The sequence below is a fragment of the Panonychus citri genome, unplaced genomic scaffold, assembly GCF_014898815.1.
Source record: "Panonychus citri isolate SS breed McGregor unplaced genomic scaffold, ASM1489881v1 Contig00140, whole genome shotgun sequence".
In the NCBI taxonomy this organism is placed as follows: domain Eukaryota; kingdom Metazoa; phylum Arthropoda; class Arachnida; order Trombidiformes; family Tetranychidae; genus Panonychus; species Panonychus citri.
Genome location: NW_026515545.1, coordinates 2,323,314 through 2,346,898, shown reverse-complemented (window position 1 = coordinate 2,346,898; position 23,585 = coordinate 2,323,314). Strand labels below are relative to the sequence as shown.

Below are 23,585 nucleotides of genomic sequence, written 5' to 3'. Positions count from 1 at the left end.
GAACTAATTTAAGCAATCATCAATATGATTATTGTAAATTAATTGATCAGGTATTAATCATTTTCTGATCAACTAATTAAACAATTTTTTTTTCAATTAATCAATTGGAAATATTTAAATGAAACAAAACCTTTAAATACATTTGTCATGATCGTGATCAAATTGTATTAACATCAATTTGATTAACATTAAAAATAGTCTCTTGTAATTACAATTAAAAGGTAATTTTCGTTATTGAATCAATATTAATTGAAAAAGGTCATCATAATGATGATGATGATTGACCATCTCATACAACTGACCACTAACATTTTCCTACCTCAATCATTTCAAGTAGTAAGTATATTTAATTATCTGATTAATGTTATTTGTTATTTGATTAATAATACAATTGAATTGATGATCAGTCAATTGATGATAAAAATAAACTAATCAATTTTTAAACCAATAACTGTTAATGTGTTAATCAAGCTAATCTTTTAACAATCAATTTCAATTACCAATCAATATAATAAGATAATCAAAATAAAAGTGTTGATTCTGATTAATCAAATGAAAACTAATTCATACAATTGTATTAATATGTTCAATTGACTGGACAACAATATAAAATAAATGATTACTTTGTTGACCTTAATTTGATTTCATCTTTTCACTTGATTATCTTCAACAATTTAATCTTTAATTTAGTAAAAAGTAAGAAATTAAATCCATCTAATCGTATTGTGTATTTATCATCTACTTTCTTAATTACTTTGATAACAATTAACGATAATTAATCAATCACAATCTCATATCGACTTTAGTTATTTTGTATTTACAATCTTTAAACTAATCATTATGATTATATTAATTTTCCAATCAATTAAAATGATGAAAATTGATTCGTATTAAATATTTTTGATTGAATAAATTATTAATTATTACTTAACTTTGATCATCTTTCCCAATAGTAGCATAGGACAATTAACAAATTATAGTAATCAAGAAAAGTAATAGAGTAATAACTTTAAGATTATATTTACCTTTCAAACTAAATTTAATTTCTCAAAATTAGTTGATTAACTTAACCAGAAGCAAAAGTATTGAGATTATCATTATGGCGAAAGGTTAATCAGGTTAAATTGTTTACTTTTTTCATTTCCAATTGCGTAGTGGAAAAAATCAACTATTATAACGGTAAATGTTTTACTTTTCATCAATTGTGAAAGTAAAACATGAAATTAAAGGTATCCCATTGACCGCATCAATCGCGACGGATAATCAAAGTTACGGTCAGTCTTGTATTTCCTTTAGATCATCATAATCGAAATCAAACTCGGTCAATCACTTTCCTTTTTCTTAATCATCATCATCATAATTAAGAAGAAGAAGAAGAAAAAGAAGAAAAAATTAACTAAATTGTAAACCGGATTAACGGTCAGTTTTTGAAAATCTATTTTCACTTGATTGAGATCAGTAAATTATTACAATCATCTTAATAAATATTTCGCGATTTCTAGTTTAATAGTAAATGTTAAAGATAAACTAACAATTTAATATTATCAAAAAAAGTTTCGAAAATAACAAAAAAAGTTAATCACTCATCTCAATTGATTTCAACTTGATAACAATCAACAATTAAGTTTTATCTTTATTTTGCTTTGTATTGATCCAAGTAAATACTTAATCATCGTAATGATTATAATCAGATTTACAATTTATCCCTTTTAGCTATTTTGATTACAATAATCAACGTTAATTAAAGTGCAACTAAATTGTTTGGTAAAAGAAACAACAACAACAAACTTATCATTTCCCTTTAATTGTATCAATATCGATGATTTGAACATTTTGAACATTTCGAGGCAATTGATTGCAATGCGATTTAAGTGTATAAATAAAATTATGAAAAGTATTATAAATGATTTAGATAATTATAATTCTAATTAGATGGACAAGAAGAAACAAAAAATCGTAATTAAAAGTTGATTCAATGTAAAAGAATTAAAAAAAAAAAGTTCGTAACGAATATTTTTATACACATATTATTAGTACTCGAATATTTATTTATACGTACCTTAGAACTGGTTTCGATGTGAAGGAGTGGCTAATCGACGATAAAGATAGAGATGAAGATGAAGATAAAGATAATTAATGTAAATGAAGAGGAAATGAATAGCAGTTCCGGTGAAGCCTTGAGCTGGACAAAAAGTCCCAAAAATAGGTGTTGTATTAAGAGAGTTTAATTAAAGACTGAAAGATGAACAAGTTTCAACCTGAGAGCGAATATGAATATATCATGAAAGAGAGAGAGAGAGAGAGAGATAATTTTATATATTTGAAGATGAAGAGGCTTCGAGGCTTTGATTCGGCTGGAATTATTTTCTATTAAAAAATATTGGGGTCGAAATGAGGAGTTGATGTTCCCTTCGGAGAGAGAGAGGAGGAGGGAATAAGGATTAAAATGGTGTTAAGAATGTTGTTCATTCTCTTGATATATTTTCCAGGAAGAGGAAGAAACTTGACTGAATATATTTTCCATCTTTAACGATAATCTTCATATGGATTATCACCAGAACTTTGGATCAATGAGATTAATAGATTACCGAATACCATGGATAATAACATGAGACGTTTGTTCATTTCAATTGTTAGTTTTTAATGACTTTGTCTTAAATAAAAAAGGGTAAAAAAGAATCAGAATTTGATAGAGAGAAAGAAAGAAAGAAAGAGAAAGAGAGAGAGAGAGAGAGAAAGTGAAGATGCAGGATGAAAATGAGAAGAGGAAAAATATAAAAAGAAAGACAATTAAAAGAAAACTATTTACATCAATTAGTTAATTGAAACTTTCGCTTGTGGGATCCTTTGAGTTAACCGTTTGCGAGAAGTTGATTCGGTTTGAGTTGAAGCTTTGGCGAGATTCAATTGGTCATCTGAATTACTTACAGTCGATGAATTTGATGAAGATGAAATTGAACATTTTGAAGCTGTTTTGGCAGAATAAGTTCTCTGGAAGAATGAATAAAACATGCAGAAGAAAAGGAAAGCATTGAATATCGAAAGGTAGATGAACATTTTGGGCCAAGCACAACCAGGGGATAACATGGAGTAGAAAGAGTGAATGATAACAGCGATAAATTGGATCATTTGCATTGAGGTGATATACTTTTTCCACCAAAGGTAAGGTGTTAGGGTGGGAAAGGTTGATAGAGCATAATAAGAATACATGACAGTGTGAACACCCGAATTGAGCCAAGGGAAGAAAGCGTTGTTTCCACCGGGAGTGAATTTAAGGCCAATCCAGCAGAATAGAGGCATACACGAGTGATGGAAAACATGGAGACCAGAAATTTGTCGATTCTTTTTACGTAGAACGAAGAAAAATGTATCACAAAAATCGATGGCTTTCGTTATATAAAAGTACCAACCCAATTCTATCTTGTAAAGGTCAAGTGGATCTCGAGATTTTCTATCGACAACTTGACATTTCCACGAGTCCAGGCCAAAATTGGTTATCCATGAGCCAGAATAAAATAACCAACCGTTAATCATAACCAGAGCAACATTATAAACAAGGATAAGGTTTCTCATGTCGAAAGGTTTACGATCTTTCATAAAATTTGGACCAACTTGTTTCACTAAGGCCAAATAGGCACAGATCAAGGCGATTGTTGACCATGGACCTCCATCCATAAAGGGGTAATTGGAGACTCTTGGGTCACCATATATGTTCCACACATCGTAATAATAGTACTTGACATTATCCAACAATTTATGTAACAAGGGTGAACTCGAAAGTCCAGGATCAGCGTAAGACATTGTGTTCCACTTTTGTGTTGATTCGAGAGCAACGATCACGATATTGGATGAAACTGAATTTATGTTGTGATATTGAAGAAAAGTTTAATATCGGTTTGAATTGAACACTCAAACAGTTAATTGCGGATGATTAAAGTTGAAACACTGATTCGATACACATTGATGATTAATGAATAACTGTCACAGTACAAGGAACTAGGAAAACCTAGGGAAGAGGGTGAACAAAAAAAAGCAACAATTGTGAACACACCAAGTAACTTTTAAATTGTTCACCGAAAATTTAATTATCTCCAAGAGTGAGAGAAAAAAATTGCTCGCCACTGAGCTTGGTGATGAAGCGATGGACTAATGTTAAAGTTGAGAATCAGATTCGTGGTGACTGGACAAAAAGGTGAGCAAGGATGATGGAGATGATGATGATGAAGAAGGTATCAAGAAAAAAGGAGGCTAGTGGGAGAGGAAGAGAGAGAGAGACAAGTTGAGAGAGATAGGAAGAGATGGAGAAAGGAGAATGGCTATTTTACTTTCGCTCAGCCCTGGAGCTTAAAATTATCTTTCTCATCCTCATCATCATCACCATTTTCCATCCTCTTCTTACCTGACAGCTTGAGGCTAAAAAATATCTTTCGTTACTTTACAATCCATTTTCTGGATTTACCTTAACTTCCTCACTTTCTTTTTTTCATCATCATCTTATTCATCTTCATCTTCATCTTCATCTTGTTGTTGTTGTTGATCAACAAATGAAAATTTGTTAATCTTGAGATTAATTGATCTGATTGATTGAGGAATCAGAATCACGAGATTCATGATGATGTTGATTTGGTGAACTTTTTTTTTCATTGGGCTTTTGTAGTAATTAGACAATTTTAATTGTTGCTAATTACTTGTCAATCATGAGCCATTGTTTATTTTCATGTCAATCAACTCATTTAATTGTCAGTTAATTTTCAAAGTTTTTCCATCCATTGAATTTTAAACTTTAACAGTTTATATATAACGAGAAGAAAAAAAAATCATAACAATTAATTAATCAAAGTGATCAAATTTACAATTTAAAAGGGTTAAAGATTATCATTATCACAATTACTACAGGATTAATTGTGTGTTAATCAAACAATTTGAAGAGAGAGAGAAAAAAAAACAAATTGTAATGATTAAACATGGAATACAATTTGTTTGTTAGTAACAATTAAGATGAACATTAATTACTTTTTGATATTAATCAACTTAATTTACTCTCTTAATGATAATCATCATTTAAATTAATGAAAACAAATTAAAGGAGTGTATTAATTATGCTTCATCTCTATTACTTGACAATCTATTTTTAAATTGTTCAATTGCGAATTAGATTAATTACAATTTGATTAACTATTACAATCATTTACATCGTTTCTTTTTTTTTGATTGTTAAAAATGATTAACTTGATGATGATCATGATGTAGAAATGATTATTTCTTAATGGTAACAATTATCTACATAAAATATTATATTAAAATGCCCAAATTGTTAATTAATTATCATCACTTTCCGAGAGTAAAACTGTTAATCATTTAACATTGTTGTCTCTCAATAAGATGATCAACTAATTGTCTAATATATATAAATCATAATTAACAATTCACTTTCAATTCAATAATCATGATGATTGATTGTTGACCCAAAGTGAATTGTACTTTTGTTCAATTGTTGAAATTAACTACAAATTAATTACTATTATATAAAATGATTATCATACTACACGAAAATTAAGACAATTAGCAAATCTTATTTCTTAATTATCTAATTTAATTCACTTATCTAAATCTAATATATGATTTAACTTGTAAGAGTTACGATTATTATTATTCAATGAAAATGATTGATAAAGTTATTAGTTGATTAATCGTCATCCTTATTGATTGTGTTGCTTTTAATGAGAAAGTTAAGATTAACAATTTAAAATTAATTACTAAGTTAATCTGTTAATTTGTGACCTTCATAGTTATATGGATGGATAATGGATTAACTAATTGTCATGTTTTTCTCAATCAAAGTTAATAGTAAGTTTTGTTTTTCTTTCTTTCAAGTTAATTGCTAATAATAAACTTTTTTTTTCTAATCAATTAATTCAGTTCTCAAGTCAGAACTTTGTATCTCTTAACGAGAAGAAAATAAAACAACAACAACAACAAACAAGTTCGAGTTCGAGTTTACAAGGCGAACAAGATTTAGAATTTAAATTGATAATATTATGATAGAGAAGGAGGAAAAAAGTGAATAACAAACAGCGAGAGATTTTCACTGATTTCTCTTTGACAATTAAATAGATTCAGTTAACAATTTTCTCTCAATCAAGTTAAGTGATCAACTAATCAACTCGCTTTTTTCTTTGGGTCATCAACGTAACAGTTTTATCAATATGGTTGTGAATCTAAGTGAAACTTTACCTAAAGATATTAACGGTAATTACACCAGATTCTTGGAGAGTTCAACTAATCAGGGTAAAAGATATTATCATTTCTCTGAATCACCAAGAAAATTCATCATGTCTCATGAATCTGAATCATCTAATGAACCATCAAAAGGAGTTAAAAATGTCCTCCTTGGTCCACCAAGTGAAGAGATGATAGTTAATTGTTCCAATGATTATCTAAATGATGGTGATATCAAAACACTGATTCTAAATAATAATAATAATAATGATAATCAAAGTGGTCAAATGGTTGGTCAAACTGTTTCTGTTTCTACTTGTTCGAGTTGTGGAATTGAATCAAAGCCAATCGTAAATGTTTCCAATTGTTCAGTGAAAATCAATGAAGCAAAATTAAAAGAATCACATATCGATAGTTCATCTTCTAGATCAACTCCAGTTCGAGAATATTATCAAAATTATTACTCGAATAATGGTAAAAAATCAATGAACGGTTCATTATCGAGCTCACCGAGAGTTGAAAAAAGTTTAAGATTGAAAGGTTGTCACATTTGTAAACAATCACCATCATCATCATTGTCATTATCATCATCACGAAAAAAGATTACAGATAATTGTCCTTATTCAATTGTTTTCGACTCATTCCATCCAGCTATTAATCGATATAATTTAAATTATCGATCAGGAAATGGTTCTAATCAATCGAGTGGATCAAAAGAGGAGACTCGAAGAGCGTTGATTATGATTTTCACCATTACATCAATTCTACTTTTTTTAATGATCACTTATTATGGAGCAATAATTTACTTGAGAATGAGAAACATCAATTCAAAATAAGACAATTGATTGTTTTTAATCACTTTTTAATCAACGATCAACGAAATCACAACAAAAGTCAAAACTTGCAAAAAGAAAACAACAAAACAACAAAACAAAACAAAACAATTTCCAAAATATAAAAATGATTCCTAATCAAGTTCTCAATTAACTCTAATTCTAATTAAAAAAACAAAATTTCATCAGAGAAACAGAAGAAAGAAAATTTAAATGTAAAAGGAAACTTTTTAATCAATAACCTTGATCAATAATAAAAGTTAATTGTTGAGAAAAATTTTCCATTTTCAATGAATAGAAAAACAAAATTAGCGCCAAAATTTGGAGACTTTTAATGTAACCATGGCAACGAACCTGTTTCGGTCAACTGAGTCTCTGTGAGCAACTTTGAGTTGTCTGTAGTTGTCAACGTGTATCAACAATACGATTATTATTGTTATTTTTTTTATACTTCAATATGATTAACAATCAAATTATAATCTGTATTATTTTATCAGTGATTAGCTTTTCAAATGGATTCTACATAGCAATAGATGCTCATGCAGAGGAATGTTTTTTTGAAAATGTCAAAATAGGAACCAAAATGGGCTTAATGTTTGAGGTGGTTGAAGGAGGATTTCTTGACATTGATGTTAAAATAACTGGTAAGTTAATTGTGTTGATTGTGTCTATTGGTTTTGATAGATTATTTTATGGGTTTGGTTTTAATTTTGTGTTTATTTGTTCTTCTCTCTCTCTCTCTCCTTCGTTTTGTTTGACCAGGTCCTGATAGTAAAGTGGTTCATCAAGAGGAAAGAGTCTCATCCGGTAAATATACGTTTGCTGCTCACATGGATGGTGTTTACAATTATTGTTTCAGTAACAGAATGTCAACCATGACTCCAAAAGCTGTAATGTTTTCACTAGACATTGGAGAGCCACCTAAACCTGAGGCTTCCGATAATGATACAAGTCACAATAAGCTGGAAGATATGATAAAAGAACTTTCATCTGCATTAATCAGTGTTAAACATGAACAGGAATACATGGCTGTTCGTGACAGGATTCACAGATCCATCAATGAATCAACAAACTCTAGAGTTGTTTTATGGGCCTTCTTTGAAGCCATCGCTCTTTCTGCTATGACATTGGGTCAAGTATTTTACCTCAAACGGTTCTTTGAGGTTAGAAGGGTTGTTTAAAATTTTTACAAAGAGATAAATGTTTTCATATATAACAAAAGAGGAAAATAAACAAAAAAGTTTAACATCAACAGTTAATTCTGATTGTAAACTGGAACAACATGACAGAGACAATTGATCAATTTGTGAAAATATCGAGTATTCAACTTAATCACACAATCATCGGGAAAATTTTTCCATTTTTTCTTGGTATTTTTTGTTCAAATTCACAATTTAACTGGGAAGAATTTAAAGTTTACCTTATATTTAAAGATTTTAACAAATGCAACTGAAAAGAGAATTTAATAAATTATAGATAAATTGGTCCGATGAGAATGAACAATTATCGATTATTTGATAAACTCATGAAAATCGTTAACAAATTTACAAACTGATTACATGGAAAATTTTACATTGATGATTAATAGATTTGGTGAGTATATTTGGTTTGGTTTTGATATTTTTTTTCATCTATCGAATTTGTTTTTTACAGCCAAATATCAAAATCTCACTTTCTAAAGGCACAGATTTTAATTGGAGACTTTGCCAGGTTCTTGGAATAGTAGAAAGTCTTGAGAAATTGTTCATTTAAATCATGAACATTCAGTCATCGTCATAACGGTATTTCCCATTCTTTTAGTTACAGTCTTACAGCCTTGTCTTGAGCCTGGATTCTGATTGAATTCCATTGAACTATGTTGGTGACTACCTGGACCGAAATGAGAACCGAAAAACGATTCACCAGAACCAAATCCATGAAACTCTGGACCGAAACCTTGACTAGCATGGTGACCGAATTGGTGAATATCCTCAGCATCTGGAGAAGCAAGAAAAATAGAAGAATTTAAAATGTTGTATTTTACGGAAAACTTAAAATGTAACAATGAAACAATTAACTTACCCCAAATGTTTTCGCTGAAAAGATCATCAAAATTGAATCCAGCGAATTGAAATCGATGATGTCTATGATCATGACCCTGATGATGGTGAGTAGGATCTTCATCACCTCCATGATTATGGTAATGTGTTTGATAATGAGATCCATGGAATCGGAATGCATCATCAAAATGTCTGAAGAATTCATTATAATCAAAATCTGCTCTAAAATGAGCACCACCACCAGTCCAACCTCCACCTTGACCTGAAGGCATTTCCGAGGAGAAAGCTGAATGTCCAAATTGATCATATTTCTTACGTTTATCAGGATCGGATAAAGTACCATAAGCCTCGGCTATTTCTCGAAATTTTTCCTCCGCAGTTTTGGACTTATTTTTATCTGGATGATATTTTAAGGCCAATTTCCGAAAGGCTCTTTTAATTTCTCGATCAGTGGCCGTTTTACTGACACCAAGGAGATCGTAAAAATCTTGTTTACATGATATGTAATCCATCTCGTTCATGATGAGAGTTAAAGCTGCAAAAGTAGCAGCAACAGATAAAGGTGTCGGATATTTCATGATGGAAATTGAGAGGTGACACAAACAAAATGAGATAAAATAAAAAAAACAACAACAAAACAAATGAAATAAAAAATGAGACGAAAAAGATTCAGTTAAAGTGACGTAGCTTAAATATTGGGTTGAGCCTATTCGTACAACTATGGATTCGATATTATCGGATATTCACATCAGATAATATCGAATCTTAATCAATTTTTTTCGGCTAATTGTTTGCTTTTTTGATTGTCTCAGGCCCTCCGGGCCTTCCTTCGACGACTTTTTCCCTTTTAATGAAGACCTAACCTAACCTAATTTAAACAAACACAATTAACTGAACAATTAAAGTTATTTCTATTTTCAGCCGAGATCTTAAGCCGAAAAAAATTTCCGCTTAATTTTGAGCCGAAAAACACTTGCACTGTTTTTAATAGACATATGTTTTTGTACGGATAGTTTTATTGTGTATCCAGGTTACAGGAGTTGTATAACAACTGAGTGCGCTTAATATCGCACCCACCATGAGGTCATTATACCACCTCATTTACAGGATAACATTTAAAATGTTTCATTTTTCCAGTTTCTTCAATTATCAGTACATGTTCAATAATTTCTACAATTGTTATAAGTTTCTTGTCAATTAGGATATGGACCAACTGTATTCATCCATAGAGCTACTTCATCGTTTTCATCATGGCGTCCAAGTTGGTATTTGTTTGGGTTTCATGTAAGAGGATCAATTGACCGATTTAAACCAATGAGATACCAAATTAAATAGAATCATTCAAATGCTAAGATTAAGGAAAAGAAAAGGAAAAAAATAAGAAAATTCATTAAAATTCATGATACAGAGAAGAGAGGAAATGAGAGAGAAGAGAAGAAAAGACGAAACAGAAGGGAAAGTGATAGAGAAGAGAGAAGTGGTTTTCAAGTTTTTGAATTTTCGTTTTTTAAGAGCGTTTTTGATTGTCGTTTTTGAATTTCGTTTTTTAATAGGCTTGTTTCACTTTATGTGTCACTTATAACTATCACAGGGAAAGAAAATTGATGCTACAACAGGGTAAAAACATGAAAATTTATGATGAACTTTCTCAGCGCCTAATCGCACACAGTTTATGTACGAATAGGCTCTTTCTAAATATTGACACTTCTTGAAAAAGAAAACTGAAATTCTGCTCCGATAGATGGTGACACCTGTTGGAATTTTTGTTCGAATTAAATTTAATTGTAACAATTAGTAAATTTCGTTGGATAAAGTGAAACTTCTCCACCTTTTACAAATTGTCTAATCGATTGACAATACTGTCAATTCAATTCTAATGATTTTTGGAATAAAATTGATAAAAGTTTTTCTTTTCTAATATGAAAACGATTTTTCAACTTTTTCGTGAAAAACTTTTCTCTTTGTTAAAATTGATTGAATATTCGTAAGTATTATTTCCTCTCGGCACCAAAACTTTGTCTCAATTATCACTCACACAAGAACGAGGGTCTAATATGAGAATAAACGAGAATATGACAGTTTGATCTCGGATTATGATTTAGATGATACTGTTCGTAACAACAGTCGATTTCTTCAGGAAGGGGAGCAATTTTTCCATAAACTAATAATGCGTTTCGCTAAAATGGTCCAAATCGAGCTTAAGAATCCATGTCCACCTTGTGATTGTGCTGATGAAACGACACGCGTTTCCTTTAGCCGTCCGTGGTAACATGGTGGTCAAAACTCACTACCGAGGCAACTTTCATCATTTTCAAGCGATATTAGAAACTCATAACTAAATTTATGGGCGAAATTGTGAAAAGAAAACTACAACATCAAAGTTTCGAGGAAAGTTATTAGTTGAAAGAGTAATAAATGAAATTAGCTGATTACAATCGAAAAGATTCAATTAATTGTGTTGGATACAATGATTCGGTTTATTTTTGTATTTATTAACTAACAGAAATTTGTGAGATTATTTCAAGTTTTAATTGAAGTATTTTGTTTGGTAATCAACCATTGATCAGTACAATAAACTCAAGTACCCACTTAATACTCGCTAGTGCCTCGCTCCTGATAAATTTTAATTTAATTGACTTTACCTGATTATACAATAATACAAATACAATTATTAATCAAATTGTTTTAAAATTAGCTCACATTTATAATCAAGATAATTGTCTTCACATTTTAAAGATTGAAATCCTAAAAATTTCTTTTTCTCTTTTTCTTCGTGTCTTACCTAACGAATGAAACTATTTTTTGCACCTAATCCTCACTTTCATCTCAACCCTTGGTACTTATTTACAATCATCGAATTGGAACTTTGGTCAATCAAATTAACCATCAGTCAATTGATATAATTTGTAAATTTTACTCATTATTTTTACCATTTTTAATAATTTGTAAACTCAAATATATTGTAATTTTCCTATCCTGAGTTACCTGGAACGGATTTCCTCCACTGGCGGAGATACAGCGGATACACTATAGCAAAAATGATTCAAGTGATTGCACCAAGGTGCTCAAAATAAAACTTGAGTAGGTACTGGAGTGTATGTAATTGTGATATTATCCTTGAAAAATTTTATCAATCAAACAAAATGTTAATGGAAACGAAACTTTTGATTTGGATTTGATAACTTTCTCGTTTAATTGGTGATCTTTTCAATTCAGATTTATTTGTTTGTTACAATCATACAGCATCATCACCAATTAACTCCTTTATTTTGGCTTCTAAGGCCTCAGCATTGGCACCCGTAAATAAGGTGAGTCTGGTTTCATCACGATAGAACCCAAATGCTGGCAATACTACAATGTCTTGATTTATAGCAGTTTCCTGACATTGGTCAACATTTACTTTAAGAAATACAGCACGAGTATACTTGTTACTCAATTGCTTAAAAACTGGGGACATCTTTAGACAAGGGTTACACCTAAAAACGAATAGAATTGAGAGAAGAAAAATAAATTCCATTAGAAAAGCAAAAACAAACGGAAAAAAATTCTCATTTTCTATCAATATTAGAAGGAGAAACAAACCAAGAGACGACAGAAAAACCGGAACAATCAACCAAATATTACACTGATTAACAACAACGATCACAATACCAACCAAGTAAAGAACAACTTGTTGTCATTAAAGTGATTAGAAATTAATTCTTCCCCACTATTGAACAATCAACAGATTAAATCAAAATGTGAAACATTGAGAATTATAATATAAACAAAAAACTTACCATGCACCCGTAAATTCAACCACCACTAAATTGATCCCGGCGTTTTCCAGTTTCAATTTGAAATCAGAATCATCATGAACAACAATAACAACCATTTCTGTTTAATCGTCAAAAGATTAAATTATGAAAAGTAACAAATTAATTAAAAGAAAAATTAAACAAAATTATCAACCGGATGGCGACAAAACAACAAATTGGTGTCTCCCCGATAAAATTGAATATATACTCTGAATATTATACAGAGTGTACCATCAATTCACGCATCTTAAACCTAACCCATGAACGTTAGTAACGTTACGTTACTTTCTTTACACCCTGTATATCGAAGAGTAGAGTGAGTGAGTGAGAGAGAGAGAGAGAGAGCGAATTGAATGGAAAATGTGTGTGGCATACAATAGGCACGAGAGACTCCACTTGTGATTTCTCTTTCTTTTTGATTCTCTTCTTTCTTTTTCTCTCTTTTTTCTCTTTCTTTTTGAGAAGAAATTATTTGTTAGATGATGAATTTTTTCATTATTCTTCAATAGAATATTTTTATTCAAATTAAACTTTGGTCAATTATAAACGAAAATGGTTCTAAATGTACCTTGAAGTTTTTCTTTAAGTTGCGGTAGGGAAACTACAATTGGTGGGAGTCATCTTGAGATAGAAAATCGGGTGAGTTATAAGTGATTGTTTCGTTAAAAGCACAGTTACAACGAAAATCATCTCGAATATGAAAATGAGATAAAATAAAAAATCAACAACAAAACAAATCAAATAAAAAATGAGACGAAAAAGATTCAGATTCAAAGATTGATAAATTGTAATTTAATCAATATTACCAGTGAATTTAAAATTTTATCTTATTATGCATCTTATTACACGGATCAATTTAATGCCAAAATTATGATAATTCAACAGTCAGTTCTTTGTCACCCTTAAAACAGCTATTAAAATTGATAAAAGTTTTTCTTTTCTAATATGAAAACGATTTTTCAACTTTTTCGTGAAAAACTTTTCTCTTTGTTAAAATTGATTGAATATTCGTAAGTATTATTTCCTCTCGGCACCAAAACTTTGTCTCAATTATCACTCACACAAGAACGAGGGTCTAATATGAGAATAAACGAGAATATGACAGTTTGATCTCGGATTATGATTTAGATGATACTGTTCGTAACAACAGTCGATTTCTTCAGGAAGGGGAGCAATTTTTCCATAAACTAATAATGCGTTTCGCTAAAATGGTCCAAATCGAGCTTAAGAATCCATGTCCACCTTGTGATTGTGCTGATGAAATGACACGCGTTTCTTTTAGCCGTCCGTGGTAACATGGTGGTCAAAACTCACTACCGAGGCAACTTTCATCATTTTCAAGCGATATTAAAAATTCATAACTAAATTTATGGGCGAAATTGTGAAGCGAAAACTACAACATCAAAGTTTCGAGGAAAGTTATTAGTTGAAAGAGTAATAAATGAAATTAGCAGATTACAATCGATTGATTAGGATTAGAATCGAAAAGATTCAATTAATTGTGTTGGATACAATGATTCGGTTTATTTTTGTATTTATTAACTAACAGAAATTTGTGAGATTATTTCAAGTTTTAATTGAAGTATTTTGTTTGGTAATCAACCATTGATCAGTACAATATGTTATTGTAATATTATCCTTGAAAATTTTTATCAATCAAATAAAATGTTAATGGAAACAAAACTTTTGGTTTGGATTTGATAACTTTCTCGTTTAATTGGTGATCTTTTCAATTCAGATTTATTTGTTTGTTACAATTTAATCTAAGAATATGGAAGATCACTTTTTCGCAATTTGTGTAATGGTCCATTTTTGAATTAGACTTTCAATGACTTTCGCCTATTTTACCGGCAACTCGTTTTAAATCACTCAAATTGGTTGTATTTAATGGAGATCCAATGATTCCCAAATGATCAATTCTGGTTGTTTCAGTTCCTCCTTGATTGTTTTTCACAAAGATCTAGAGAGAGCGAGAGAGAAATAATTAAAATTAGAGAAAATGAGAATAGTAATCAAAAGAGCAAGGGAACAATTAAAAAGTTAACTAACCAATAAACTACGAATGTTTTGAAATTTGACATATTTAAGTGGTATCAATGCTCCTTCAGTTAAATCTTTTGGAGTACATTCAATTGTTTGAACTGCTTCCATTGATTCAGCTTGATCAAAATCTAATGTTCGTGGTTGATTTATGAACAGTTTAAGAAATTTAGGCCCTTTGTCAGCAGGAGCTGTGATAATTAAGGAATGAAGTTTAACATTTTGAGTGAAAGCTAAATTAATGATCAACTGTTCATCAACATCAGATTCAAGATATGAGGTTGCAGAGGTCAAACAACCAGCAAGAGTATGATCATCACTCTCATTAAGACATTCACAATCTTGTTTAGCCAACATAGAATTTAGATTAATGTGACCAGGAACCAAACTGGAACTACTACCAGCATCACCACCCTCATCATCATCACCAATTAACTCCTTTATTTTGGCTTCTAAGGCCCCAGCATTGGCACCCTGAATGGCGGCGAGTTTAACTTTATTACGATAGAATATAAATGTTGGCATTGCATTAACTCCTTGAGAATGAGCACTTTCTTGACATTGGTCAACATCTACTTTAAGAAATACAGCACGAGTATACTTGTTACTCAATTGCTCAAAAACTGGGGCAATAATTTGACAAGGGCCACACCTAAAAACGAATAGAATTGAGAGAAGAAAAAATAAATTCCATTAGAAAAGCCAAAACAAACGGAAAAAAATTCTCATTTGCTATCAATACTAGAAGGAGAAACAAACCAAGAGACAACAGAAAAACCGAAACAATCAACCAAATGTTACACTGATTAACAACAAAGATCACAATACCAACCAAGTAAAGAACAACTTGTTGCCATTAAAATGATTAGAAATTAATTCTTCCCCACTATTGAACAATCAACAGATTAAATCAAAAAGTAGTGAAAAAAAACATTGAAAACATTGAGAATTATGAACAAAAAACTTACCATGAAGCAGTAAAATCAACCACCGCTAAATTGTTCACGGCATTTGCCAGTTCCAATTGGAACCGAGAATCATCAGGAACAACAATAACAACCATTTCTGTTTAATCGTCAAAAGATTAAATTATGAAAAGTAACAAATTAATTAAAAGAAAAATTAAACAAAATAATCAACCGGATGGCGACAAAACAACAAATGCAATTAAGAAAATCGGTTAACAGCGACACCTGTTGACCGATTCGAGAAGAAATTATTACGCAATAGAAAGAAACTGTTACGAATTCAAAATTTAAAATTAACTGTTTTGAGAGAGAGTTATGATTGTTGTTTATTTTCTTCTTTTTTTAAAGAAAGAGAGAGAAAGGGAAATACATTGTTTGCTTTTAGGATCATTTAGATTGTTGATGATTATGGATGAACAATTTATCAAAAATGGACCGTTACTTGGCTTTAAGGTGGAGAGAGTCAAAAATAAAATTTAACAAGTTGTAAGAGAGAGAGAGAGAGAGTTTGATTGTTATTTTCATCGGGAAATGAGATTAAGCAATTGACGGCAGTTGTAGTTCAATTCTTTCAACGCATAATCGGGAGGAATCGGTGTATTTAACTGGTAAAGTCCACCTCTGACACTGACCAATATGTAATTCATTTTTCGAGCCATTTCACTTTGACATAATGTTTGACGATTATTATCGCACTTCAACAGGTGAGCATTGAATTCGTCCAGATTGACATCCGATTGACTGACCAAAGCTTGAGAGTAAATGTCGAAAACATTAGCTCCATTAAAGTTCCAGTTGGCAATTTTTTCCCGATGCTCCTTTAATTGGTCAATAATTTGACGGAGAGAATCCAAATTTGAATAGATCACTAATTCGGGGAATATTTTCTCAACAAATGCATCATGAGCTTTAGACCATTCTTGACCTTCAAGTAAACTGTGAGCATATTTATCATGGTCGAAAATGTTTTTATAATAAATTGCTTTCAATCGGGCAAGCAAAGCTTTTGGAATGGAGAGTGATGATGATAAATGGGTGTCATCTTGAGGTCGAAAATTGGGTGAGCTATGAGTGATTGCTTCGTCAACTGCATAGTTACGAAGAAAATCATCTCGAATATGACAGGCAACAAAACAGGCTAAAAGTACATCTTTCGAAATCAATTGAGACCAAACAATCAGGTGAAGAAGATCACTTCGAACATCATTCTTGATAACTTGATAACTTTGAAGAGATTGATGAAGAAACCAACCTTCAAGGTGGTTGGAAGCTGCGTCGATTGCTTCAAAGGGCGAATGTCGAGCAAGTAAATGATATTCGATGTCATTGGTTTTAACCGTTAGATTGCTGATACACTCTTGCAATCCTTCTTGGAGAGAGGAAAAAATCAACATGAGACATAATTGTTGAGTCCAAGTTGCACCTTCAAGAACGTCAATCTCATCACCAGTACTTGTAATCCAACTTACGCCGCCAGAGAGGATAACATAAATCTTTAGAAGTGTTTTGTCGATAAAAGCATCGGCACCACTTTTCCGCCAACTTTCTAATTGTTTGATTGTACTTGTTCTTACATTCAGATTATTTCCGGAACAAAGTAATATGGCAATTTTAGGCATTCGACCAGTTAAAGCTTCATCAATAGCTCCTTTTAAATCATTACAACAAAGATGATGAATAATTCGTGCTGGTACCTCTTTGGGCTTCTTTTGGGTTGCATTTCTTTCTGCTAACCAATCGATTACTCGATTAATTCTCTCGTGTTGTTGACCGTACATTGTTGTCTCTGTTAAATCTCCAAAAAATGCTTCGACAAATTTTTCTAAATAATCAACATTATACTTGTTGTGTACCATTGGTTTCATCTCGATGAATGGAGGTTCATTTTCTTGACTTGTGATTATTGAATTTTCCTTCAACTGAGTATCAAATCGTGAATATTGATCGGAAATATCAGAGATGAGATCAAGATTATAGAGGAGGACATTTTTACCATTGATCAAGGTAAAATTTGAAGAACCATTAAAGAATCTAACTTTTGGTGACATTGCATGGCAAACAGAATTAATTTCAGCATTAAGCTTGTTTTCAGAGGAAAAAGAATCAGGTTCCAAGATTAAGTCTCTTTTTTTAACAAAACGCATCTTGGGTACATAACTTGTAGGAGTTTCCATAATGGGTTTGAAAGATTTCTTCTCATCCGCTGTGTTAGGAGTTCTTTTAGGCCGTTTGAAATTAGATTCTAAAATTTGATCACCATCATCTTCCTCACTGAATAGAGCAAATCTCATTGAATCATAATAACTTGTGAACATTTCTGGCACCTTTTCAACTGAAACATCCTTGAAATCAGTTGATAGCCCACCGGCTCCGGTTGAATGGCTTAAATGACTTAAGTTAAATCCACTCTTATCGTGAATTTGAGTTCGATCCATGAAACTTTTACTGGGCTGCATTTCTGGCAATTCAAATGTAGCTACTTCTTTTGTCTGAGTAGTTTGCGATGGCTTATTAAGGACAAGTCGTCCAACAGGCGGTTGAGGAGCAGCGATAGGTGGAGGTGGAGGTAAGGGTTGATCTTTTTTGTCAGGTATGTCATCGTCATCTTCAATTAAGCCATATTTGGAGAAATGTTTAACACAGAATACCCATGATCCCGATTCTGGTCTGTATTCCTTGAAAGTGGCTCCTAATTTGTTAGTCGCAGCTTCGATTTTCTCAGCATATCTCATGGTTCGCAATCTATCAATATCTTTAATTATCTCATGTGTCGTCTTATCAACAGGCCAAACTTGATGCAAAGTGATCTGAGCCGCTTTGTTCAAACCTTTACCCACCTCGGGTTTATGATCATCATCAGGGTAAACAATCACTTCTTTCCGACGGATATGAACAATCTCATCGATATCCAATCCTGTTACATCAACTCCTCCTTCCCAATGAATTTCACCATAACCTTCACGTCCAATAGTTAAACTTGGTACTTTACAGGTATCATTTGATTCATTGTAATATCTGTCCAAATCTTTGTATGCTGGTTTAGTGTAATAATCTAATTTACTCAATTTAAATCGACAATTAAGTGGTGGTGGTGGAGTTGATGGACAAATGTAACTATTATCACCACTGGAATCAGCGACATTAAGTAAACTGGAACTGTTTACATTGTCGCCCATTATTGAGGTTTCACCAAAGGTAACTGAATTTCGGGTAATTGTTGTTGTTAGTGATGATGGTGATGTTTGGTGAATTGGACTATTTGTATTTGTATTGATTTGATTGTTAATTGGATTCGATGGTGTTGTAAAAAGCTCAGAGACTGTATTATCGGCGACATTTTCTTTTGATTTATCATTAACACTTCTTTGTGTCATTGAAAGTGAAGGTGAATCGGTGATCGATGCATTTAGAGTTGAATCTTTGGGTTTAAGTACCAATCGTTTAATGTTACGTCGAGGGGCAAAAATGTCAATTGCTGATTTGGGTTCATCTTCTTGTTTATCATCATCTAAACCATCAAATAAAAATGATGGATTCACTTGGGGAGTGCCAACATTTCGTGGTACTTTTGGTGAACTTGATGATTTTTGACTAACTTTATATTGATATAATGTTTTTGAATCGGTCGAGAATTTCAAAGGCAAAGACTGATTCACGGCAGATAAATTCTGGAATGGTGAATCACCATAAGGCATATTTTGCAATCGATTCATCAACAATTCTGATGTAGGCATTGTTTGTGATAAACTTTGCTGTAGAGACATTGGTGGTACCTGAGCTTGTCCAGGTTGTAATGGATTCGAAAACATTGAACTCCCGTGTTTTGGGCACCAAAGAAATTGGGTGTAGTACCGGTATTGAAAACGTTACCAGTATTAAAATTGGTCATTGAAGGATTTGGCGCATTGAACAATGAAGTTGTACCCGTATTACTGGCAAAGTTGAAGAGATTAGATGACTTATTCAAGGCGTTGGTATTTGCTGAAGAAACTGTGGTTCCAAGATTTGAAGAGAAAAGTGAGGTTGTTGATGTCGAAGGATTTGCGTTGAAAGAGAAAGTGTTAGGAGTAGCACCAAACGGTTGGACAGTTGAACCGAAAGTAGATGTTCCTGAAGTAGGAAGACCAAACCCGGTTTTCGGTGCTGTCATTGTGTTGCTACCAAATAGTGAGGGAGTTGTTGTTGTGGTGGCTCCAAATAATGATTTGGGTTGAGTGTTTGTCGCTGGAGGTTGAAAAAAGTTGGTATTTGGTGTGAATGAAGAGGTTGCATTGAATAAAGATCCTCCTGAAGTAACGGTCACTGGTTGTTGGGCAACAGGACCAAAGGAAAAGGTTGTTGTGGTCGCTGGTGTACCAAAAGCGGGTTTAGCTGGTTGAGCTCCAAATGTAGAGGTGTTAAAGAGAGATGAAGAAGAGCCAAATGAAGGTTTACCAAAGATTGAATTAGTACTTGAACTAAATGGAGTTGTAGCCGCTGCTGCTTGTTGTTGTTGTTGTTGCTGCTGTTGCTGTTGTTGTTGTGCTTGTTGTTGAGCACCAAACAAAGACTCACTTGTAGCTTGTGGTTGACCAAACATTGTGGTTCCTTGAGGTTGACCACCTTTACGATTAGCTTGATAATCTTCCCATCGAAGCTCTTCCATTGATTTTGTTTCATATTCTTTCATTGCTGTGATACATTGATGGCGAGTGCTAATTGTTGTGTTTATGTTATTCTTCAACATTGTATCACTACCAATCAATGGACTGAATTTAACGGTTGTACCAACAGCTTGCATGGTATTTGTTCCAGTAGCTGCACTGAATGGAGTGGTATTTGAGAAGGAACTTTGTCCAAACAGTGATTGTGTACTAGTTTGGGCAGTATTTGTACCACCAAATAAAGATGTTGATGTAGCTCCTCCGAAAGGTGATGTAGCTACAAGAGGTAAATATGTAAATAAAGAAGAGAATAAAGAATTAATATACATTGATGATAATAATTCGAAATGTGATGAGAGAGAGAGAGAGAGAGAGAGAGAGATGAAATTTCTATAAATATTTACCTGTAGTTGTTACTCCAAATGGTGTTGTTTGGGTTGTTGGTTGAGTACCAAAGAAAGGAGTAGTTGATGTTTGTGCTCCAAATAGTCCAGAGCTTGTTGAAGGTCCAACGCCAAATCCAGTGGTTTGAGCAGGTCGATTAGCTGTAAATGCAGCGGGTTGACCAAAAGTGGACTGCATCCTATTGGGACTTGCACCAAATCCAAATGATGTTTGAGATGTTGATGGTGCATTAAATGGGGCTGTGGTTGAGGTTTGAGGTGTTCCAAACATGATGGAAGACAATTAATTCAACCAAACAAAGATTAATATAAATCTAGAAAATATAGAAACAGAAACAGTAAAATTATAAAAACGCAAAATTGAAAATTTTAAAGCATGGAAACATGAGAACTCATTTCCCTTAATATATTACGCATGCTACAATTAAACTATGACACAATTACAATTAAACAGCTTCAACCATTAACCATATTAATATCAACAAATCCTCCCCATTTCATCATGATCATAATATATTCCAACAACCAATACAATAATTAATAAATTGTAAAAAAAAGCTCAATCCAATGAAGTCGCAATATCTCAACAAGTCAAGAATCAACAAACCGTTTCAATGTAACTTGGAATAGCCGGTAAATTGATAAGGTCAAGTTATTATACTTACAGTTATATCTACAAAAGCGTCCAACTAATCAACTGATTCTACTTTGAGAACAATCAAATAAAAAACAATTAAGAAAACTAATTAAACCAATTAGATAAACAAAGAAGACAAAAATGGAAACCGAATTTTTAAAAACATCTATTCTCTTATTAGTAGAATTTTCTCCCAGATGGAAGCACTTTTGATTCCGCGTTTTCTCCAAGCCGATTATTAGACTTTCTCTCGGCGGCTTAGAGTAATTTCTTAATTATTACAATCAATTGACGAAAACTTTTACTTTTTCCATTAATTAAGACTAATATGATAATTTAATTTTCCACCAACACATAAGACAATTAAGTAAACAATAAATTTTCAAAGTGATTCTCAATTGAAACTGAAATTCAAAAAAAAAAGTAATAATAAAAATTTGAATGAGATGATGAATTTTTAATACAATTAACCATCAATCAAACTAATCAATTAACAAATCGTGATTAATGACTACAGATTATTGTCAAATTATAACAATACAATTACATACAATCTGATATGTCAACCACGATTTAAATTGTTCACAATAATATTAATTGAATACGAAACCATTAAAGGTAAAACAAAATCACAATCAAAATAAATTAAATAAAGTTAATTAACTAATATAATGATTGTAAATTAAGTATGAATGATTAAAGGCCATTATCAATAAACAATAATCAATATACAAATTGAAAATTAAGACAATTGTTGTTGATAATAATGATTAATTGTCTCCAAAGATAGTCACAAACTTGAAGCTGTCTTAATCATGATGTATAACAATTTACAACAATTAACTACTTCAGCTATTTAAAAGTGATTTAAATGATCAAATCCCACGTTAATATTAACAAATTAATGATATTTAATTCAGTGATTAAATATATATAATTCAAATTGGAAACGGGTTTTAATCATCGCTATTTAAACAATGGATAACAATTTATTTACGTGATTAAGTTAACACTTAATAGTTATACAATTAAATTTGATCTGAAATCAAGTTAATTGAAAGGCGTTGTGTTTGTATTATTAACTAACAATCTAAATAATTTAATATTAATTCAACTCTTCTGACAAAATCTATTAACACTTACAATTAATCTTAAAACTCAAGATGATTTAATTGACCAATTTATGAAGAATCAGAAAATTAATACAATCAAATTAATCAATAATCAAAATCTATTTATGAATTTTTCCTTACAATTCAACTGAATCATGATAAAAGATTCATTTCAATTAACTAATCAACTTGATGAATTAACTTTTTCTTTCCCGAAATTTAAATTGTCATTCAAATTAGTCAATTCCATCAACATAATCAAATCTAATCATCATCATCTTCATAATAATAATAAGTTAATTATCACATTTCTTTAAGTAATAACAATTTAATTGTAATGAAAAAAAAAGGATGAACAGTGAAAAGATTAATAAATTGTCGCATACAATTAACTATTTTTCCATCATTGTTACCGTAACAATTAAGTTAATCCAGTTTTCTTTTTCTTGAGAAATTATTACATTCTCATAATCAGCAACTAATTAACTCTTTACTCAATCTAGAACAAAACTATCACATTAATTACTTAATTTACTAATAGTAAATTCAACTAATTAATTCATTCATTAAATTGAAAGTAAAATCAAACAAAATAATAAATTGGTCAATCTTAATGATGAATTAACTAATTAATATAACAGCAATTGAAACAATTTGATGATTAAATTGTGAGTGGGGTAGCAAAAGCTTCCTGGTAATTGTCAATTACAATTTAGTAATTGTTATCAGACTAAAGTAGACATCATATATTACAATTTAAGATATATAATATAAATACAATTGAAAATGTCAAGAATTGATTAAAGTTAAATAATATGAATTTATATTTATATTGATTGTGAATTAAAGTTTCCAAATCAAATTGTTACCATTTCTGACAGATTGAATTAAAT

The 23,585-nt window shown here is 31.3% G+C and overlaps 6 protein-coding genes across 6 annotated transcripts; 1 reads left to right on the top strand and 5 right to left on the bottom strand.

The window, feature by feature from the left end:
* Positions 1–2,601: 2,601 nt before the first annotated feature.
* Positions 2,602–4,227, bottom strand: LOC128394903 (elongation of very long chain fatty acids protein AAEL008004-like). The gene has a single exon (XM_053355277.1). The coding sequence runs from the start codon at positions 3,799–3,801 to the stop codon at positions 2,815–2,817; it is 987 nt and encodes a 328-aa protein (XP_053211252.1). The 5' UTR covers positions 3,802–4,227; the 3' UTR covers positions 2,602–2,814.
* Positions 4,228–7,433: 3,206 nt separating this feature from the next.
* Positions 7,434–8,338, top strand: LOC128394909 (transmembrane emp24 domain-containing protein 2-like). Its single transcript, XM_053355282.1, has 2 exons — positions 7,434–7,696; positions 7,815–8,338. Exons 1-2 carry the CDS (start codon positions 7,510–7,512, stop codon positions 8,231–8,233), a joined length of 606 nt encoding a protein of 201 aa, XP_053211257.1. The 5' UTR covers positions 7,434–7,509; the 3' UTR covers positions 8,234–8,338.
* Positions 8,339–8,496: 158 nt separating this feature from the next.
* Positions 8,497–9,784, bottom strand: LOC128394908 (dnaJ homolog subfamily B member 9-like). The gene is made up of 2 exons (XM_053355281.1): positions 9,114–9,784; positions 8,497–9,029 (listed from the first exon to the last, which is right to left on the bottom strand). Exons 1-2 carry the CDS (start codon positions 9,667–9,669, stop codon positions 8,806–8,808), a joined length of 780 nt encoding a protein of 259 aa, XP_053211256.1. The 5' UTR covers positions 9,670–9,784; the 3' UTR covers positions 8,497–8,805.
* A 2,542-nt stretch (positions 9,785–12,326) lies between these two features.
* Positions 12,327–12,965, bottom strand: LOC128394893 (thioredoxin-like). Its single transcript, XM_053355266.1, has 2 exons — positions 12,871–12,965; positions 12,327–12,567 (listed from the first exon to the last, which is right to left on the bottom strand). Exons 1-2 carry the CDS (start codon positions 12,963–12,965, stop codon positions 12,327–12,329), a joined length of 336 nt encoding a protein of 111 aa, XP_053211241.1.
* Positions 12,966–14,572: 1,607 nt separating this feature from the next.
* LOC128394907 (thioredoxin-like protein 1) lies at positions 14,573–16,093 on the bottom strand. The gene is made up of 3 exons (XM_053355280.1): positions 15,897–16,093; positions 14,938–15,580; positions 14,573–14,848 (listed from the first exon to the last, which is right to left on the bottom strand). The coding sequence occupies exons 1-3, from the start codon at positions 15,989–15,991 to the stop codon at positions 14,714–14,716; spliced, it is 873 nt and encodes a 290-aa protein (XP_053211255.1). The 5' UTR covers positions 15,992–16,093; the 3' UTR covers positions 14,573–14,713.
* Positions 16,094–16,168: 75 nt separating this feature from the next.
* LOC128394900 (nuclear pore complex protein Nup98-Nup96-like) lies at positions 16,169–21,766 on the bottom strand. The gene is given in 4 exon segments (XM_053355271.1): positions 16,169–19,713; positions 19,716–20,816; positions 20,944–21,257; positions 21,609–21,766. Coding segments are annotated over 3 exon segments (4,668 nt in total). The 5' UTR covers positions 21,215–21,257; positions 21,609–21,766; the 3' UTR covers positions 16,169–16,417.
* Between the last annotated feature and the right edge of the window lie 1,819 nt (positions 21,767–23,585).

What these genes read in the sequence shown, in the direction of transcription:
- LOC128394903 (XM_053355277.1), bottom strand. Translation starts at nt 3,801, where the DNA reads ATGTCTTACGCTGATCCTGGACTTTCGAGTTCACCCTTGTTACATAAA.
- LOC128394909 (XM_053355282.1), top strand. Translation starts at nt 7,510, where the DNA reads ATGATTAACAATCAAATTATAATCTGTATTATTTTATCAGTGATTAGC. An exon ending in CATTGATGTTAAAATAACTG is followed by an intron (nt 7,697 to 7,814) that starts GTAAGTTAATTG and finishes TTGTTTGACCAG; the next exon opens with GTCCTGATAGTAAAGTGGTT.
- LOC128394908 (XM_053355281.1), bottom strand. Translation starts at nt 9,669, where the DNA reads ATGAAATATCCGACACCTTTATCTGTTGCTGCTACTTTTGCAGCTTTA. An exon ending in TTTCAGCGAAAACATTTGGG is followed by an intron (nt 9,030 to 9,113) that starts GTAAGTTAATTG and finishes TTGCTTCTCCAG; the next exon opens with ATGCTGAGGATATTCACCAA.
- LOC128394893 (XM_053355266.1), bottom strand. Translation starts at nt 12,965, where the DNA reads ATGGTTGTTATTGTTGTTCATGATGATTCTGATTTCAAATTGAAACTG. An exon ending in GTTGAATTTACGGGTGCATG is followed by an intron (nt 12,568 to 12,870) that starts GTAAGTTTTTTG and finishes ATTCGTTTTTAG; the next exon opens with GTGTAACCCTTGTCTAAAGA.
- LOC128394907 (XM_053355280.1), bottom strand. Translation starts at nt 15,991, where the DNA reads ATGGTTGTTATTGTTGTTCCTGATGATTCTCGGTTCCAATTGGAACTG. An exon ending in GTTGATTTTACTGCTTCATG is followed by an intron (nt 15,581 to 15,896) that starts GTAAGTTTTTTG and finishes ATTCGTTTTTAG; the next exon opens with GTGTGGCCCTTGTCAAATTA. An exon ending in AAAACATTCGTAGTTTATTG is followed by an intron (nt 14,849 to 14,937) that starts GTTAGTTAACTT and finishes CGCTCTCTCTAG; the next exon opens with ATCTTTGTGAAAAACAATCA.